The 19,590-nt window shown below is 41.7% G+C and overlaps 4 protein-coding genes and 1 non-coding gene across 5 annotated transcripts; 1 reads left to right on the top strand and 4 right to left on the bottom strand.

Moving 5' to 3' along the window:
• Window positions 1-768: 768 nt before the first annotated feature.
• BDV27DRAFT_144891 (uncharacterized protein) lies at window positions 769-2,513 on the bottom strand (the record flags this gene model as incomplete). Its single annotated transcript, XM_032070324.1, has 3 exons — window positions 769-1,251; window positions 1,490-1,591; window positions 1,905-2,513. 3 exons carry the CDS (start codon window positions 2,511-2,513, stop codon window positions 769-771), a joined length of 1,194 nt encoding a protein of 397 aa, XP_031928004.1.
• A 1,885-nt stretch (window positions 2,514-4,398) lies between these two features.
• On the bottom strand, window positions 4,399-5,972 carry BDV27DRAFT_157403 (sugar porter family MFS transporter; the record flags this gene model as incomplete). The annotated part of the gene is made up of 4 exons (XM_032072503.1): window positions 4,399-4,497; window positions 4,548-4,703; window positions 4,764-5,094; window positions 5,152-5,972. The coding sequence occupies 4 exons, from the start codon at window positions 5,970-5,972 to the stop codon at window positions 4,399-4,401; spliced, it is 1,407 nt and encodes a 468-aa protein (XP_031928003.1).
• Window positions 5,973-6,807: 835 nt separating this feature from the next.
• On the top strand, window positions 6,808-7,965 carry BDV27DRAFT_144889 (glycoside hydrolase superfamily; the record flags this gene model as incomplete). Its single annotated transcript, XM_032070322.1, has 1 exon — window positions 6,808-7,965. One exon carries the CDS (start codon window positions 6,808-6,810, stop codon window positions 7,963-7,965), a length of 1,158 nt encoding a protein of 385 aa, XP_031928002.1.
• Window positions 7,966-8,259: 294 nt separating this feature from the next.
• Window positions 8,260-8,830, bottom strand: BDV27DRAFT_127694 (uncharacterized protein). The gene is made up of 2 exons (XM_032066828.1): window positions 8,532-8,830; window positions 8,260-8,466 (listed from the first exon to the last, which is right to left on the bottom strand). Exons 1-2 carry the CDS (start codon window positions 8,736-8,738, stop codon window positions 8,452-8,454), a joined length of 222 nt encoding a protein of 73 aa, XP_031928001.1. The 5' UTR covers window positions 8,739-8,830; the 3' UTR covers window positions 8,260-8,451.
• Window positions 8,831-11,173: 2,343 nt separating this feature from the next.
• BDV27DRAFT_t104 lies at window positions 11,174-11,311 on the bottom strand. The gene has a single exon. It is a non-coding gene; the product is annotated as a tRNA-OTHER (tRNA).
• Window positions 11,312-19,590: the final 8,279 nt, after the last annotated feature.

The following is a 19,590-nucleotide window of genomic DNA, read 5'->3' as shown; positions in this document are numbered from 1 at the left end:
TACCTAGGTAGTACATACAGGTAAGTGGTAATTCGTGTACTCGAACATGTACCTACAGGTGGGGGCTAAGTAGTAGTAGTTGCAGACACTATACTTCTCTCAGTAGGTCGTCGTTCAAGGACTTAGACCAATGGTACAACCAGTTTATTACGGGTTGCATGAAAGAACGTGGGGGCGAAAGGATTAGTGGAGCTTCACTTTGTCGTACGCTAGTGACAGATGTTTCTTTGTTCTTTTGGGGCTAAAATAAAACAACTCGCGTGCTGTACATACAGACTGTATTAAATTCGGGTTCGATAGTGGGCATCTTTGCCGTTGACGCGGGCCGAAACCTTGGAAGGAACCTTGGAATATCGAAACTCTTGGTTCCAGGCGCAGTGCTTAATGTACCACCCTGTCTTGTCCCTGTGACATGTCGTCCTTAAAAGATTCCCATTAGCATTCTTGCCACAGCGGTCTGTATGTGGAGTATCGCTGTAGTAAGTGTTATCTTTCCGCCCTCTACTCGGTAATAGCTATAAAGGTTTGGAGAGAATGTCACTGCGATGAATAACTCAATTGACCATGCAGAAATAAACGAGCACGGGTTGACTTCAACAAAGCTAATTAACTCACAACGCGACTCCAATCGCATGGCCAGAGATCAACCGGATGCTTTAACAACCTTGCTATCGAACACAACATAGAACGAAAGGATGGATCCTTGTATGGTAAAGCAGGGGAGTCCACATAGAAATGCACCATCTCGTACAACAGAACACGTCGAAATTAAACAGAAAGAACGCTTTTTCCACCATCAGAGGTCAATCGTTCGCGGACTTTAATAGGCAAAAAGTCTGAACCAAGTCTGTAGAACTCTACTCGGCCATCGTCCCGTGCTCCAACCTTGACAATAGCGCTCGGCGCGAATAACAGTGCTTCGCCAACGCGAAGACGGACAATATCGTCAAACGCTGAGGTAGAATCGGTCTCTGCTCCTTGTTCTTCCATCTCGCTACTAGTATTGCCGGAACCACTCTTTGAAGAGAAAGGGTTAGATGCAGCCGCTGCAAGATGTTTCTGCAACGTTCGGAGCCATTCAGGGGAGGTAAACCGATGAACAATTGTAACCGAGCACAGGTTTAACAAAGCGGTCGAGACAGTGGGCTCTTGGGTAGAGATCATGACTCGAGTCCCAAGGTGTCGTTGAAGACGAACTGCGGATAACAGCGTTTCTGTGAAAGTCTGGGCCTCTGCAGAAAGATTCATATACTTCACATTCATTAGAAAATATCTCCAGACCAGCACAATGACATACCTTATGCGCTTCGTCAAGGGCAACTACACGACCAATAGTTGGGTCTTGTTCGAGGAAGATCCCTAGGCAAATATTGAAAAGCGAGCATGCGGTCTCCGGGGATATGCATGGACAGGACATATCAACAATGGTTAAACGACCAGGCTAGATTCTCTTTAGCAGATACCGAGGCCGAGGGGATTCGCTACTTACCACTGGATCCCATATCGAGCCCTTTGCCACATTTTGTTTCTTTGGCTTCTTTATATCCACTTGCTCAGGAGGCATAAAGCTTTCTAGAGTATCCAGTCGTTGCTTTAAAGGTGCCAATTGATCCCGAGTTAACCCAGAACGCATGATAGTATCCTTGAACTCTTGATAATTAAATGGTGCCCCTGAATCCTGTTGTTTGATACGCAATTCACGAAGGACCCGTTTCACCGTATGTATATACAGTGGTATCTGCCCCTCATTCTGCGCAACAGCCATCAAATCCATCATCCGTTTTGTATTCAAATGGCTCTGGTCAAGTTGTAATGGGTCAACTGGAATATTAAATCTCGAATAATAACCCTATATCCTGGATGTTATGATATTTATCTATTAGATGATGGCAAAGAGCACTTACCCGCATGGTGTGAAGATTTGTGGGGGAGCAAAGCACTCTGACCTGCACATCGGAGTGTGATGACAAGAAGGCTGCCTCGCAAGGAGATCCCACTGTGTCACTGATGAATGTATCATAGTGGAAGACCAGCCCTGTTAGTGGATTGGGCAATCTACCAACCTTTGATGATATCAGACAGCTTTCTAGAAGGCAGGACAATGTATGACTCTTTCCGGAACCCTGGGAGCCACATATAAAGATGCTGGAAGGGTGTGAAACATTGAACAGTAATCGGGGGTCTTCATCCAGACTCCCAAGAGAGGCTTTCTTTCGGTGAATGTTTTGCAAAAGAGGGCTTGACCCGGCTAGTAACCCAAACTGTGGGATTTTAGGGTTATCTCGTTTTTTCCCAAGCTTTGCATGATAAGCTAAAACACTGCTTGAGACAATCGGCGAATACATGGATTCGTCTGAGACCACCTCGCCTCCATTCCCGGGTTTCAGAAGGCTTAAATGGTATTGTATGACCTCGTCGGAGAATATTGGATCTTTTAGAGCCACGTCAGATAAAGTCGAGATACATGAGGTGGTCCCGGGGGTTGAGCTAGTAAAATCCTCAATAGATCCCATGTTTGTAGGTGGTTGATTCTCGGTGTGATATGTACCATATAGTTGGATATGGGGGAATCGACAATGTTTTGAAATGTTGAAAAGTTCTGGGTCCTTGTCCACATTTATGCTACATATGAAGGAGAGGGCCATGCGCATCCACAAGTCACATACCCAATATCGTTATCCGAATTCCTTCCTAAATAGTGTCGCAACCGGCAACAAGAAGGCAATGATGTACTGTGTGGCGAAATATGGACCAGATCGGCATACCACCGCTTACTGGTATATAGCTTAGAGGTTCATCGTTGAACCTTGCCTTGCACGTTTTAAAGGGGGTGTCTCTACGAGAGTCTACTTCGAATTACGCAATACATTCAGTTATATGGACGTATGATACAGGGAACTGTAGTGAATCTTTACACTGTGTCTTTCTCGATATGATAAATGCTGTGTAGTAGGGGGAGGGTTTACGGTGATAGAATCTCTACTTCCGAGAAGCTTCACTGTGGTAGACTTCGCTTGTGTATGCCAATCAATCCAAGTGTGGGCCTTGGTATGCACACTATATCCCATCTATACCCCATACAGTAGTAAAGACACCGAGGTATTCATAGTACTCTTTTAATATAGAACGGGCCCGAGCAATTCAATAGACATCGAGAGACATGAGAGCGACCATCGGACTGATCCCACCCCTTGACCGTTAATGTCGCAATAACGTAACTGAAATAGTCATTTTCTAAACTCGGAGTAACATTAACCAGGATATTACGTTATGAGTAAGGGCCTCCTGCAGGAAGGTCGTTATAATCTCGGATTATACAATGGGAAAGGGAAAGGATGCGCTACTACTCCGCGTCCGACCGCTATGACGCAGTCTTTATCAGTATACATAGGCTGCAGACTATGGGGACAAAGACTAGATATGTATGATACTGGCAGTTCTATCCCTTCCTAGGGTGGCGTTGGAGCGCATCCAACGATCGTCCACCATGTCTTGGCTTGCTGCAACCCCACCGTACCACTTCCGAAACGAGAAGTTTCCGTCTTGAGAGTTTTTTAGTACCAAAACGAGTATAAGAGTTGCCAGCTAAGGTCTCCGAAAAATATCGACATGTAACACATACTTCACAGCAAGCGAAATTAGGAATAATTAGGGCAAAACTGACAAATACTGTAGGAGTTAGACGGAAGATCAAAGATATTTGGCTTAGAGATCGGCCATCCTAAAGATCACAACAACAAGTTTTCCTGTCGCTACTTCTCAAATGCGAAGCTATTGGAGTTCATAAGTACCTAGCGATATCATTTGTAAGTTGCCTTGAAGCAAGCCATTCCTAATTGTTAGAAGTCTACGAGTTATTACAGCCACCCTGTCTAGTTAAGATAGTGGGAAGATATTATAATATTAGATTATGGATATAAGACTTTACACTGATATTAATTATAGTTATAAGGACTTTGTAGAATTATAGACTGGACTATCGATTACTAGATAAACAGAGTTTATTAGTTGGCTAAAATATAAGTCAATAGATCTATTGCTATTTATTACTGTAGTAGCCTTTCTTAGCATAGCAGTAAAAATACGCTTTCTTATCCTTTAGGTAAAGAATATTCAGGTTCCTAAAGGAGGCCCTGAAGGGCCGCTAAGAGCAGCGAGACACCCACAACTGGTCTTGGGTGAGCACAGTCCTACTAATGATGTTGTATGTTTTGATATTTCAATAATCCTTTTGTAGATTCAGGTATGTGCATATATAATCTACTACTTATAGCGCTATCTCACGATGCACTCCAGAGATAGCACTCATGCTGAGACCCCTTCTGGACCAGACTCAAAGCAAATATAACAACAGCATAAGACGAATAAGATGCCATGGCTTCACACCGACAGCCACAACTAAACCTTTTCATCCAAATCCTCAGTAGGCCCAGCCACGGTGACATGAGCATCCTTGCGAGCCTCAAGCACATCATTGTCACCAAACAGCTCATCCATCTGCTCCAGCGTCCGGTTTCTAGTCTCAGGAAAGAAAAAAAGTAGCAAACGGCAGCGATCAAGTTCCACGCGAAGAAGAAGTAGAAGAATCCGAACCCAAGAGAATCCAGAGCGATAGGCGCACATTGAGCAAATACCAGGTTCAGACTCCAGTTGGTGACCGTTGAGAGGGAGTTTCCACGTGCTCGGATCTCGACAGGGAAGATCTATGTGTATGATGTTAGTCTGAAACAATTATCATGAATGATATCACAAGAACCTCATACCTCGGCGGGATAAACCCAAGATATGATGCCGATCATGGTATAGAAAAAACTGAAGACAAAGTTCATCGCCACCATGGCTCGGAGCGCATTGCTATTCGGAGAAGGATCGCCTGCCAGGACATAGAACTTGGATAGAACCGAGTTGACCAAGAGCGCACTTGCCATACCGCCAGCGGAGACCACAAGGGGCTTGATGCGGCCGATTCTATCGAGGAGCCATAGTCCGATGGCACAGTAGATGATGGAAAGACTTCCAGATATCCCGATAATTTTGAGTGATGTTCCGGTGCCGATTCCAAGTATTTGGTATATCTGGGGTCCGTAGTAGTTACTTTGCTAGTTAGCCAGAAATATTCAAGTTGAGACAGGGAATCCTCAGCAGTCATACATGACATTGGTCCCAGATAGTTGGCCAAATGCTTGAACACCCATCCCCAATATGAGTCTCCGGCGCCAGGATGCCCTGGATATCATTTCCTTCCAACTACTGACAGCCACCTGTTTCTCAGCTGTAATGGTGTCGACAATCTCTCGGAATTCGAGCTGAATAAAATCACCATTCAACCCGTTGCCGTGCAAGCGTTCAAGCATGGCCTTGGCCTCTTCATATCGCTGTTTTTCAACCAGCCATCGTGGAGACTCGGCCAGAAACCAGATCCCAGATCCCATAATAACACCCGGAACAACTTGAAAGGAAAGGGGGAATCGCCATTGGAAGTGACTATCGACTTGGAAGCACCCGTAGCCGAGCCATTGGGCGACGAAGAATCCCCATGAAAGCATGAATTGCAAAAGACCAGACAGCTTTCCACGATCCTCAGCTGTCGCAATCTCAGAACAGTACATTGGAACAATAGCTGAAAGAAGACCGACGGAGAACCCTGCGATAAGCCTTCCGGTGATCATCATGGGTACATTCACGGCACCACCTTGGAGCGCACTACCAATGACCGAGATAGCTGAACCGATAAAGACAGTTATCCGTCGACCAAACCTGTCTGCGAGAAACGAGATGGACAGGGCGCCCAGTATGGCACCCCCGGTGAAAGAGGAAACGATTCCTCCTCTCTCTGATGAAGAGGGTTCTCCCATATACTCGATAAAGTGCGGCTGCGCGATTGTGGAGGAGATTATGCCACTGTCATAACCAAAGAGAAAGCCACCAAGGGCTAGAAAGGTTGCCACACCGGCGGTCTTGAGACGACCCATAGTGCTGATAACTGTAGGCGATCGTAGCGGTGATTAGATGAGACATAGTATCCGTCAACGAGATATGTGACTGTTTAAACCGTGGCTATATATGGTATCCTAGACCTTTATCCTACCTTCCTCGTATTCGGGCGCACCTGTACCGAGATGGATGTTCTACTTTACCTTTGTGGCTTTAGGATAGTTGAGGCCTGCCAATGTTTGTCTACAGAGCATACAATCCATGTGATTCTCAGGGTCTGGGGAAAAGAGCCCCTGCATAATTAGGTACCCGAAGTGGAGGACCGTGCCGAAGGGTCTTCTAGGGTCATAGGAAGCGTGTGCAGATGCCCAAACCTTAGAGCAGAAACAAGGCTCAAATAACTGGAGCTAAAGAACGCCTGAGGACGTGAGTGGTCCAGTCATATGGCAATATTCCGTCTTGGTCTTAGGTGCTCGGGGAATACATACCCCGAGCACTTATACTTGAGCTCGGGATGTGGACGGCTTTGGTGTACTTATGCTCGGCAAGTGGAGGTCTATAGTATACAGGGCAATACTTTTCTTATGATGATGATCGGCGTGTAGATTCGGGTCTTCTTTATGAGAGAATTCCAAAATGTTTACTAGATAGGCACGGACATGCTATCCGCTTCCCCAGATTGGAGATTAGCGCAACCCCAGATTTAATGACAGACACATGAAAGATGGAGTATTCGGTTGAATATCAAAGCGAGGGTGTTTCTATGGAGTACGTGAACATAAATATCGTCATTGCTTCCCTCTGAAGTTCAAACCTAAATCTTCCATCAGCTGGTATTCATCCAAAGATTGCCATCAACTTTGATCAGTCAGAATGCGTGTGTCTTCTCTTTGCCTTGTCCTTCAAACATCTTTTAGCCTTGCTGCAGCAGACTATATTGATTGGAAAACCTATGAAGCAAATGGTGTGAACCTGGGCGGATGGCTTTGTCAGGAATCCACCATCGATACTACCTGGTGGGCCCAGTATTCCAAAGGAGCTCCAGATGAATGGGGGCTCTGTGTCAACCAAGGGTCTCTCTGTGGCTCCGTCCTTGAGAAAAGATATGCAACGTATATCACTACCGCTGATATCGACAAACTTCATACTGCTGGAATCAACACCCTGCGCATTCCAACCACCTACGCCGCATGGATCAAGTTGCCAGGATCACAGCTCTACTCCGGAAATCAGGTCAACTTCTTGAAGAATATTGCGACCTATGCTATCACCAAATATGGCATGCATATTATCATTGACGTACACTCGCTCCCTGGTGGAGTCAATGGAATGCCATTTGGAGAAGCTGAAGGACACTTTGGGTGGTTCAACAACCAGACTGCCTTTGACTACTCACTCCAGGCAATCGATGCTGTCCTATCCTATGTCCAGGATTCTGATCATCCAGACTCGTACACAATTGCCCCGATCAATGAACCAGTGGACAACGAAGACATGTCAACCTTCGGTACTCCAGCCGCCCTATCAGACGACGGAGCAGCCTGGGTTCTGAAATACATCCAAGAAGTCCTCTCCAAAGTTGCCGCCGTCAACCCGAAGATTCCCGTCATGTTCCAGGGAAGCTTCCGATCCCCAGAATACTGGAGTCCCAAGCTTTCTAGCAGCGACAATGTGGTGTTCGACGTGCATAACTATTATTTCGCCGGTCGAGGGGCCACCGGTGCTAACATTACGTCCTACATCTGCACAGATGCAGAGAATGCTGCAGGCGATGGCACTTTCCCTACCTTCGTCGGGGAATGGTCAATTCAGGCGGAATTGGAAAATACTTTTGCTGGACGACAGAAGGCATTGAACACTGGTCTGTTTGCATTTGCTAAATATTCTCGTGGGAGTTCTTACTGGACGGCCAAGTTCTCGGGCAACGCTACTGTGGATGGTGAGGGAGTCCAAGCTGATTATTGGAACTACATGACTTGGATTGATCAAGATATGATTCATCCTGATGAGGGTGAGGGAGTTTGTGCTTAAGTATGCTAGTACAGTTTACCTAGTGGATTAGAGTGCCCAAGAAATGTCCAGACAGATTTGTCAAAAGATATGCAGTCGTCATTGTAAGTTGCCGGTGAATGTGGCACAAAAGATAATTAGATTATGCTCACTAGACACTGGTAGAGTTAGGCGAATCCGACAAACTTGCCCCAACCCGCCTTGACAACAACTTTACTCATAAAACCAAGGTCTCAATACTTGTATGTATTAGCATGCTACTACGGTATGGTCAACTAGTGACCTGAATTTGTCTGTGAGGTATTATTAAAAGCCTTTAGGCCTTTGCATTCGCATGATAAGGTAGGGAAACCTAGTACGTTATTGATACAAGGACAAGACCTATCCCAAGGCTTCAGCGTTCTCAATTTCGAGTCCTCGACTTGACATGTCGCCCACCCAACAACACATTTAGCTTGGACAAAGAGAGTATAGTAATAGTATATGCCTCCGGTAACTTTTAAATCCTTAATTCTTCCGGCACTATTCACAGTATATTAGCCATGTTTCCAGAGTCTTACATGTATATGTTTCGCAGAGTCACTTACATAGCCCCAGCACCCTGGGCAGTCAGAAGTACAGTCAAGTAGTGGACAGCAGTCAAGTCCGATCGACGGGTTGCAGCGCAGTCCAGGTCTATCCTGACAGCTAATCACAGGTGCATCTTCATAGGTAGAGCCCCACGATCCTTCAAAGTATCTAGGGGATGCACCCAGAGCTACAGCTGTAAAGAGAAGGACGGAAAGGAGCTTCATAATGTAGTTGAAGAATAATGTAGTTGATCGATGTGTGAAGTAGTCAATTGATGTTGTTCGAAAGGACGAGTTGTAACTAGCTTTAGCTGAGATAGTGCAACTTCTTTATATGTTCTCAATTCCGTGAAAGCAGTTTTGTCATAGAAAGGTCATGCCTGGAATGCACTCGTCATCTTAATGCACCTACTACTTCCTACCTCTGGCTATGGTTCTAGACATTTGGTAGTTACATCATCTAATAGCATACTATTGCCTATTTTGATGTATTGCTTCAATACCAATAACTCAGTTTTACTCCCTACAAACCTTCTCGCTTTAGTAGGCTGTATGGTATGTGGCGTATTCGTTAAGAAGATCAGGGGAGTTGTGTCATGATGTACATAAACATCAACGGTGAGGCTGGCTGAATGTATGACTACTTCTTAGTCCTACTCGCTTAGATGTAGTAGCTCGGAGTTACATCCGGCAGCTAACTGTAAGCGGAGTGATATTGTTTTAGAACCATGGATTCATCTACCGCTTGACTCCGAACGAATGCTAAGAATTCTGACAGCTCTTGGGGAAGTGGAAGTGGGGCTTATGTTACATAAATACCGCTGCATTCGGCTATTCTCCACTCCAAGCTGGGGTTGTAACTTAAGTCTCGTCTGTCATTTTTTGAAACAATCTAGACAATCCACTTGACCCGGTCCACCACAATCAATGCAATATAATGTCAATACGTCATCACTATCTGTCTCTTAGTGGTACCTCCAACAGTGCGAGTGGTTGCAAGGAAGTAGTAACCTATCTCTGCTTTCGACTTTGTGTTTCCTGCTACTCTGCTGTCTTCTCTCCTTCCACCACGTTAGCGTCTGCTTAACGAGCCATAGCTCGAAATGGGGGGCAGTGTAAGTATGAATTTATCCCTGTCAAGGATCCTGTCTCGGAGGACACATTCCTTTTGGCTTACAGGCTATCGCCTGAATCGCCTGGCGCCGCAAAGCTTGACGACAACTACTTGTGGTACTTGACGCTCCACATGTTCCAGAGAAATGTTTATCATTAGAACCAAAAGGTCTATATCGATGGAATGCCTGGGGGTAGATTTGGTAGTGGGTATTACTTCCTCTGTCAGTCTTTACTCCTAATGCAGAGGAAATGTGCTTGAAAGTCTATGAATAATAATAAGTATCGAGAAGATATCATAGATTCGTCATCCATTATAAAGCTTCATACTAGTGCCCTCTACACCAATCATGCAAAGTAGTGGTCATTATAGATGAAGCTTGTCTGTTATTGATATTTCCAATGTTTGTATCGGTACTGAAACTACGCAGTTCACATAACCGGTCAATGATTCGAAGAATTCGAAAACGGTATTTCTTTCCAGACTATTGATGCCCGGCAGGATTGAGGTTTTCTTTCTTGTCATCTTGGTATGATTGTGATCGATTGTAGGAAGCTCACTCGAGATATTCACTTCTGTTCTTTAGAACCCTAGCCTAAATCTCTCCCGTTGACTTTGTAGACTGGCAGAACAAAGATTAAAACCAAATTCAACCGACTGCTCTTATCTGCCCTGTCCTTTATGAGAAAACATGGCCGATCCAGGAATCACCCTTCCTATCGCACACTTACCATCCTCACTTGGGAAATCACTAGTTCCTCCGTCAGGCTAACTTGTACTTACTCAAGCTGACAGCGGGTAGGTGCCGCCTTGAGGCTGACTTAATTTGGAGTGAGTGTATAACAGCCCTTGCGCGATCTGCTCATTCCGTCAGCCAGCTGTATGTAACCCTTAACAACCGATTGGCGATGAGCTACTCAGGGTTATCTGTCGAAAGTTTATTCGCCAGCTAATCCCAGCCATTATTTGCTTTTTGTGAGAGCTGCTTTGTGTATTTTCGCTAGCCCCATTTCTAGTTGCGGTGTGGCTGGCGAGACAGTCCAAATACGTAGGTGGGTCGAGTTTGGAGGACATGATTTTCTAGTCTCTCATGCCGCTTCAGTTTTGAAGTCATGCATGATCACTACTATTTTGGGCATTATTGCCCTATCAGCTCCTTCTTTAAGGCCCAACAAGAACAGACGATAAACAACATGGTGAGATTCCCCAGTATTAGTAGTAGGTTATAGCGCCGGCTGGAGGGAGAATGTCCGGATGTAGGATACGATTAGGGCTTTTATCTGCGGAGCAACAAAAGTTTTTGGAACGAGGGGTCAGCCTAGGTTTCGAAAGTTAAAGGCACGTGGAACAATGGATACATGATATGAACATTTAACGGTGTACTTTGGCTTGGAGTAGTGGCAAAAGTGTGGTTTTCGGTTTCAGGATGGGCATTTCAAACGGTATAAAAGGAAGGGTCGGTAAAAAGAAAAAAGAGAGGCATACAGACAAGGATCTCAGAAAAGGAGTAAAGAAAAGTAGTAAGGGAATGAAAGAAAAAAGATGTTGACGAGAGTGGGATTTGAACCCACGCCCCTTTCGAGACTGGAACCTTACTCCAGCTGAGAGATTATTAGTGATACGTTCGATAAGATACTAGAGATATAGTGGTACTAACCGCCTTGGACCGCTCGGCCATCTCGCCTTTGGTTGATAGCCTGGCAAGCTTTTTGCCATTATAACCCAATACTAATTTTAATATTAGAATGACATGTACGTTCAGAGTATCTCGCCCATCATGAGCTTGATTGTGAGGTATAGTTTTCCGTTTTTTCAGTATGTAACAAAGTTATCATAGCATTCCCTAATTCAGAATGCCTCAAAGTATGGCATTTTGGTAGGGGCCAAGGATATAACCCAATATATAGTGGAGCGAGAGCCATACATATATTTCATCAAGATCATACACATACTAACCTCTACCGGCGATAGAGGGAAGCTACAGGCACACCCCTGTTCAATATCTTATACATCCAAACTGCACAGGAAATTTATATCCAGATAATTCAGCAAGTAGAAAAGAGCAACCTTGTTCGAGAAGGCCGGGAACCATGATCTCAATGTAAAGGAGTGTTATATCGGGTTAGTTAGTACCGAAATATCATTACATAAGAAAGAGTATTCTAACTAACGTAATCCACGGCCGAGCCGGCACTACGGCCGAGCCGGCAGGTTTTCAAACTATCTACCAGTATTTGAAGCTTTTCAACAACAAACGCCATTAAATTTGACTTATTAAAAATATAAAAAAATAGCTATTTATTAGGGCAATTTCGAATAGTATGTCCAATGATCCCACAGCCGCTGCAGCGTTGAGGGGCCCGTCGTCGAGGCACAGGTATAGGTTGCTCAGGCTGCTTATTAAACTGCGTATTAAGCTGCTGAACGCGATTTTCTTCTTTCTGTACCATTAAAAGGTTATCGTTCTCTATTATAGTATGTTTCCTAGCTTTTTTCTTATATTTCCGCTTGTTCTCAGCTCGTACAGCCTTGATTTCTTGTTGTAAGAGAAGATTGGTATGCATGGCCATTTGCGCAGCTTTTTCAAGGTGTTGAATATGAGCAATTGGACTGCTAGAAAGCTTCTGCTTTGTATTAAGACTATTCTGTAGACTGCGGATCTTCCGGTCTAGCTGACGGGTATTCTGAGGAGTTTGAAAAGCAGAGGAAATTGAGCCTTCAGCTAGTGGTGGTGTTGGTGTATGTAGTTGACAGTTCAGCTTTGAAAGAATATACTCTTGATTAAATGGCTTAAGTCCTGCTTCTACAAAACTACTGTAGATCTTCTCTGAAGTAAATACTTTAGCGCGCGCATCTGGATATAGAGATAGAAAATGTTCTTTATCAATATAATTGTTGCCGGCAACTATATGTTCTTCAAGGAGCTTTCTATATGCAAGTTTAAGTGGGCCAAAAACACTAACATCAAGCGGTTGAAGAAGCTGTGAAGTATGCGCAGGCATACAGAGACAGATAATAGCATTCTGCTTGTAGAAGTTATCGAAATTAGTAGTCAGATGGCTGCTATAGCTATCAAGAATAAGTAGTTGTTTAGTACCGGTTATATAGCGCTTAGAGCAGGGTTTAAATATATCTCTTAACCAGTGAAGGCCTATTTGATCTGTTGTCCAGCTATTCTTACTGGTTGCAATCTACTAGTCTTTAGCAAGCTTAGGTTCTTGGAACTAGACAGCTTATTGATAGCTTGCTTTAAGTATAATAACTGGCGGTATATATATATCTTTTGAATTGACTGTTTCAATGATTGTAACCTATTTATGATTGCCTTGGATAACTCTGCGTGGTCGCTCACTGCGCTCAACAGTAGTAGTTACTTTAGAAGTAGAGCAGAGACCTATTGCAAAGCCAGTCTCATCAAAATTCCAGATATTATCTTTATGTATACTATGTTCTTTAATAGCTGCTTGAACAGTCTTAAACTAAGGTAATATAACTCTTGGATCTTCCTGCTTTGTACGCTGATAGGTTATTTGTCTTGTATATTGTGTACGAAGCTCAGAACGATGTTTAGTAAAAGAATAAGCTTAGTTAATTTCTAGAGTTACTGTAGGGTCTTGTAATCGGTCACGAAGTAGAATTTGTGCTATTCCACGCAGAAACTCTGGCCGAATTGGAAAGCCTTGCTTATCTGTATCTAGAAGCTTTCGTACAAGAGCTTCCTCCTTAAAAATAGTTAATTTATGGCTATTGGCGTGTGTTTCTGATCGTGAATTAATCCCGCGTAGCCGATCTTGAAGTGTGCTTCTAGGTACACCGAAAACCTCTGCAGCTTTAGATTGAGATGAAATTTTTTTACTTTTATAAGCAGATATAGCTATCTGTATTCGGCTTTCTTGTGAAAGTGACATTTTATATAATAATAATGAAGAAATGACGCGTTGGATGATGTTTGATGGTGGTGTAGAGGAAAACCTGCCGGCTCGGCTGTAGTGCCGGCTCGGCCGTGGATTACGTTAGTTAGTACTTCTTGTTGTAACGTAATCAACCACCGAGCGACGAATACCACCGAGCGACGAATACCACCGAGCGACGAATTTTTACTGTGACTCCCACTATTTGAAGCTATTCAGCTGCCAACACCATTAAATTTAACTAACTAAATATATGAAATGATAGCTATTCACTGGAGGTAATTCCGGATTGTATGACCCACTATCCTACAGCCACTGCAACGTTGCGGAGCTCGTCGTCGAGGTATAGGAGTAGACTGCTCAGGTTGCTCATTAAGCTGCATATTAAGCTGCTGAACCCGATTGTGGCCCTCCTGTATAGATAAAAATAGATCATTACCTAGTTTAGCACGCCTTTTTGCTTTTTTCTTATATTTCCGCTCATTTTCAGCTCGTAAAGATTTAATTTCTTGCTGTAAAAGAAGGTTGGTATGCATAGCCATTTGCGCAGCCTTTTCAAGATGATGAAGAGGAGCAATAGGACTGCTAGAAAGCTTCCGTTTCGCACTAAGACTGTTCTGTAGACTGCGTACTTTCTGGTCTAGCTGACGAGTATTCTGCGGAGTCTGAAATGCAGAGGAAATCGAGCTTTCTGTTGGTGGTGGTGTTGGTGTACGTAGTTAAAAAGTAAGCTTAGAAAGAACGCGTTCTTGATTAAATAGCTTAAGCCCTGTTCCTGCGAATCCACTATAGATATTCGCTGAGGTAAATGCTTTAGCGCGTGCATCTGGATATAGAGATAGAAAGTCCTCTTTATTAATATAATTATTACCAGAGCGCATTCGCTCTTCAAGAAGCTTTCCGTACTCGCCTTTAAGTAGTCTAAATACACTTACATCAAGTGGTTGAAGGAGCTGTGAAGCATGCGCAGACATACAGAGACAAATAATTGCATTTAACTTGCAGAAATTATCAAATTCCGCAGTTAGATGACTATTATGGCCATCAAGAATAAGCAACCGCTTAGCACCAGTTATATAGCGCTTAGAATATGGTTCAAAGACCTCTTGTAACCAGCGAAGGCCTATTTCATCTGTAGTCCAGCTATTCTGACTGGTTGCAATCCATCTATCAGTAAGCTTAGGTCCTTGAAACCAGGCAGCTTGCTGGTTGCTTGCTTTAAGTATAATAACTGGCGGTATATGTACGCCTCTTGATCCAATTGCCTCAATAATTGTGACCCATTCACGATTGCCTTGAATAACTCTGCGTGGCCGCTCACTGCGCTCAACTACAGTGATTACTTTAGAGCTAGAGCAGAGCCCCATTACAAAGCCAGTTTCATCAAAATTCCAGATATCATCTTCGTGTATACCGTGTTCTTGAATAGCCGCTTGTACAGTCTGAAACCAAGGTATTATAATCTTTGGATCTTCTTGTTTTGCGCGTTGATATGTTATTTGTCTTGTATATCGTGTATGTATTTGAGGATGGTGTTTAATAAATGTATAAGGCCAATTGATCCCAATAGTTGCTGTCGGATTTTGAAGATGATCACGAAGTAAAATCTCCGCCATTCCATGTAAAAATTCAGGACGGATTGGAAATCCATGTTTATCTGCATCTAATACACACACACACAATTTATTAACGCCCGGTGGCTAAGCCGAAAGGGCAACTATCGCTAATCTACTAATATATGTCTTAGTATATACCGTGTCTCCTTAGAGCCTATATATAATTACTTTTAGTATATGTCCATCTCATTTGCCTGTATCGTGGGGGGCAGGGGATTCTTGTGGGTTAGTAATTTAATTAGTAGACTGGCTTGAAAATACTTCTCCAAGTATTCAATATCCTATCTTCGGCAGCTGAAGCGCGTCTACCGTCTCTGGCACAAGGTGGTTGGTATGAGTTCGGTCGAAAGGGGTAGATATTTGATTATTATCTATATAGTTGTGGTGTCGAGTCGGCCTGTAGCGATTGTGAACTGTATGGAGGCCTGTACCGCTGCTAAGTTAGGGGTCCAGTATTAATTATCTAATAGTGATTTTCCTCCCAGGAAGAAGAATATATTGTCTCAGTAGATATTGATACATTGTAGTATTTCTGTCCGGTATACTGTCTACTTTCGATATCAAAAGAGGAAGTACTCGATAGTCTCTCTTGTCTATCTATATATACACTGATCTGTCTGCGCTATATTGATTTGGTAGAGATATCTATTTAATTTTGCTATACCAGTCCGGAGTTGAGCCAGTACACTCGCTTTATTCTATAATAATCGATTATATAACTGTTAGATATATTTCTCTAGGAGTACTATATCTACTCTTTTAGTATATTTTCTAATTTTCTCTGACAGACCTTTGCTGGTATCTATATAGGCTTGTACAATATTGAGGGTAGTTACTTTTATTCTAGGGAGTTCTGTGTATAGAGTAGTATTGTCTTAGATTACTACTCTAGCCTACTCTTTCGCTAGATCCAACAGTTTATTGTTCTTACTAATAGAAACCCAATAGATATTAACTCTATTTCTATTTCTTTATAGTCTTCTAATCGACTTGTATATTTGGTATATATATTCCTGGCCCGACTATTATTACAGGTTCCTTAGAGTAAGTGCGGCTGCTTTGTTACTTGTAAGTAATATAGTTCTATACTGTTTTAGCACCGGTAGTATCCTCAATATATATACTATTGCTGTCAGCTCTCCGAAGTATAGGTTCTACTCTGATCTTGTGCTAAGTATAACAGAGAAGAATTTCAGCTTCGGTTTTTTATACTTGAGTGGCTACTTCTGGACAATTCTCCTAAATCCTATTATTCTATTCTGTACTAAACTGCTTACTACAATCTGTATTAATCCCCCGACTTCTATCTGAGTCTCGGAGAATTTCCCTATATCGGTCTGTACACATTCCTCCTATAGTACTAATATAAATAGATTAATAGTTTCTAGTATTTCTATCTCTATATCCTTCAGCGCATCTGCTATCTGATACAAAGGCGAGCGGTGGAATCTTCTAAATTTCTTAATACAAGCTGTATTCCTGTAGAGTGGATTAGTTTCTGGTAGGGTATAGATATCTATCCATATCTTCACGGCCTGTCTCCAAAAACAGTGTTGCGCTGTAGTAATGTGAGCCTCTGCCTCCGCTACACTGATAGCAACGGTAAGAAATATTCCGATAATCGCTTACACTTCTACTCTTTGGACTCGATTGATCGGTCCTATAGTCTTATTTTTAAATATATATATCCAGATATTACTGTCAATGTAAATAGCTGTTGTACTGTTAATAGAGAGAGATCTCTCAGCTGTCAAAGCTCTATCACTATCTCAAGGCCCTTAGATACTGCCCTTATAATATATTTCTTATATTTAAGACTTATATCTATTAGGATACCCAGAATCTTGATATAATCTTTAGATTTAACAGTTTGTCTCTTGATAGTAAAGGACTCTCGGTCCAGTTTAGAAGCCTTGAAAGTAAAGTATATAATAACTATTTTCTCTGTCTTAAAAGTTGCCCTACTTTGTCTTTCCCAGTAGAGTACTTCTTTAATAATTCTCTTAATATCTTTCCGATTGCTCTGTACTGTTGGCCCTGTTATCTATACAGTAAAATTATCTACGAAAACAATCATATCTCCCTGACTATCGATTTGTCGCTGTACAAGGTCTGCGTTAAAGAAGAGAAATAGGATTGGGGATAGTAGTAAGCCCTGCAGCAGTCCAGTCTGTGGCAGGCTATGGACCTCAGACAATTGCCTATTAATTTAGATAGTCGCTGTCTGTTCCGAGTAGAACACCTCTATCTACTGGAGCAGATCCTCCGGTATATCTTACACTTTTATTCTTTGAAGCAACTATTCTTTGTATACTCTATTGTAGGCTTTTTTAATATTGAAGCTAATCAAACTCACAACCTATCGGCTGTATTATACTGTATAGATTTACTTCTGTAGGAGTATAAGTACTTGCTCTACAGACCACTACTTTTAGATACTGAAGTGACTGGTCGAGAGTAAACTATAAGTCTTTACTATATATAAGATTCTTTCTACTACTACAGATTCTAGTATCTTACCCAGTATTGCGAGCAGCGAAATCGGTCTCTATACTTTAGTAATAGTGTAGTTCTTTTTATTCGACTTTTTAAGTGATATAATCTTTGTATATCTCTATTATCTTAGTAATATATCTTCTTCTAGTAATACCTGGAAGAGATCCAGAACTCTATACTTAACTGTAGACTAAGTTATTTTCCAGACTATTACTAGTATACTGTCTTTACCCGGTATCTTTCAAAACTTTACTACTATTAACTATTATTTAATCTTCTCTATTGTAATAGTAGATATCTCGACTAGTACTTTTTATAGTCGAGTCTCTTTATTATTAATATTATCCGGTAGAGATAGAAAGAATTTAGCTAGTAATTCTTCTATCTGCTTCTTATAATCGGTAGTAGTAGTCCCGTCTACTCTGAGAAACTGCGGAATCTTCTCAAATATTATATCTTCTCCCGACTTTAGATATCTAGCGGCTTTCTATATTTTATTATTATCGGCAAGAAATTAATTTCAGTACTTTTTCTTTTGTTGCCGAATAGTATTATAGTATTATTTTACTGTGCCTTAGGCTATTGCTTCTAGATAGGGCACTTTTTACCCCGCCTATTACTCGGACCGGGTATAATTTCTCCAGTATATATATATTTGACAGAGCTATATCAAATCAGCAGTCTACCACTGTTTTGTATATAATAATAGTTTTAACTTTGGTATTAGTATATACACCACTTCCGAGACTGCTAATATAAGTCAGTCAGTTTTCTACTGTACTATACCCTTCGACAGAGTAGCAGCAAGAGTATTTACTATTCTGGTATTGATCTCTTTCTATAGAGTATTTTTTAGTAGAAGTTATCTCTGATACTTTAAAATCGATTAGGGAGTATTGAATACAGTCTTAATAGTACAGTAGTCTAAGCTATACTCTATCCCTAATATAGTATACTTAATTACAGAGTCTATCAGATTTTCCGAGACCAGAACCAGATTAATAATCGACTTATAGTCTCTGCTATATTCTCTACTATACCATATCTTTGTATCTTGTCTAAGGAGACTACTAAGAGTATATTTATTTATAAGATTAATAATTAGATCCGCTTTATCTTGTCTTCCCAAAGATATATTGTCTTCTCTCCAGAGTTAGTTATATCGGTTAAAATTTTCTATAATTAAAATCTCTACCACTATATCTATATCTTGCCGAACTTTCGTAATCGCGCTAAGTAGCTGGTTATATATATTATCCAAAGCTGAGGTATTACCCTCTTCAATATAAACTGATACTATAAATATTAATCGCTCGGGAAGTCTAATAACCGCTGCTATAAGATCCGGGAACTCTATCAGTACTTGTTCTATCTCGACTTCTTTGTTAATCCAGAGTATACTTTATACTACCTATCTACCTTCTCTTCAGGTAGAGGGGACTATCTTTGTCTATTTATAGTGTCCTATTAGAGTAATCAAAAACCGGCCTTAAATTCTCTATACTTGGGGTTTCTAAATCACTAATACTACTGTATTCTGAGTCTCTTTATTATTTATTAAACTCTTGTGCACTGCACCCTGTTTTCTTATATTCAGTTAAATAACTCGAAAAGTCTTATTTATTATATAATAGATAGAGCTTCCGACAGTTCTTACTATATAATTTATAAGAGCCTCTGTATAGAATATACTTTGGAACCGATTAATTATAGTAACTATAATAGTAACCCTCTACAGTATATCTTATATACTTTTAAGTACTTTTATATTGGAATATCTTATACCTAATCTCTTGACAGTTGTAGTATTGTATCAATTATAGTCAGTATTCAAAAATACTAATTACACCGGATTCTCCCCTAGCGTAAAAGAACCTGTCGGCCAGAAGTCTCCGTGTATTACTATCTTTGGTTAGATAAATAACTATTGATCTATAAAT

This window comes from Aspergillus caelatus (genome assembly GCF_009193585.1).
Source record: "Aspergillus caelatus strain CBS 763.97 unplaced genomic scaffold BDV27scaffold_79, whole genome shotgun sequence".
Lineage (NCBI taxonomy): Eukaryota > Fungi > Ascomycota > Eurotiomycetes > Eurotiales > Aspergillaceae > Aspergillus > Aspergillus caelatus.
Note: the sequence above shows the minus strand (reverse complement) of the source record. Positions and strands in the feature narration are given on the sequence as shown.

What these genes read in the sequence shown, in the direction of transcription:
- BDV27DRAFT_127694 (XM_032066828.1), bottom strand. Translation starts at nt 8,738, where the DNA reads ATGAAGCTCCTTTCCGTCCTTCTCTTTACAGCTGTAGCTCTGGGTGCA.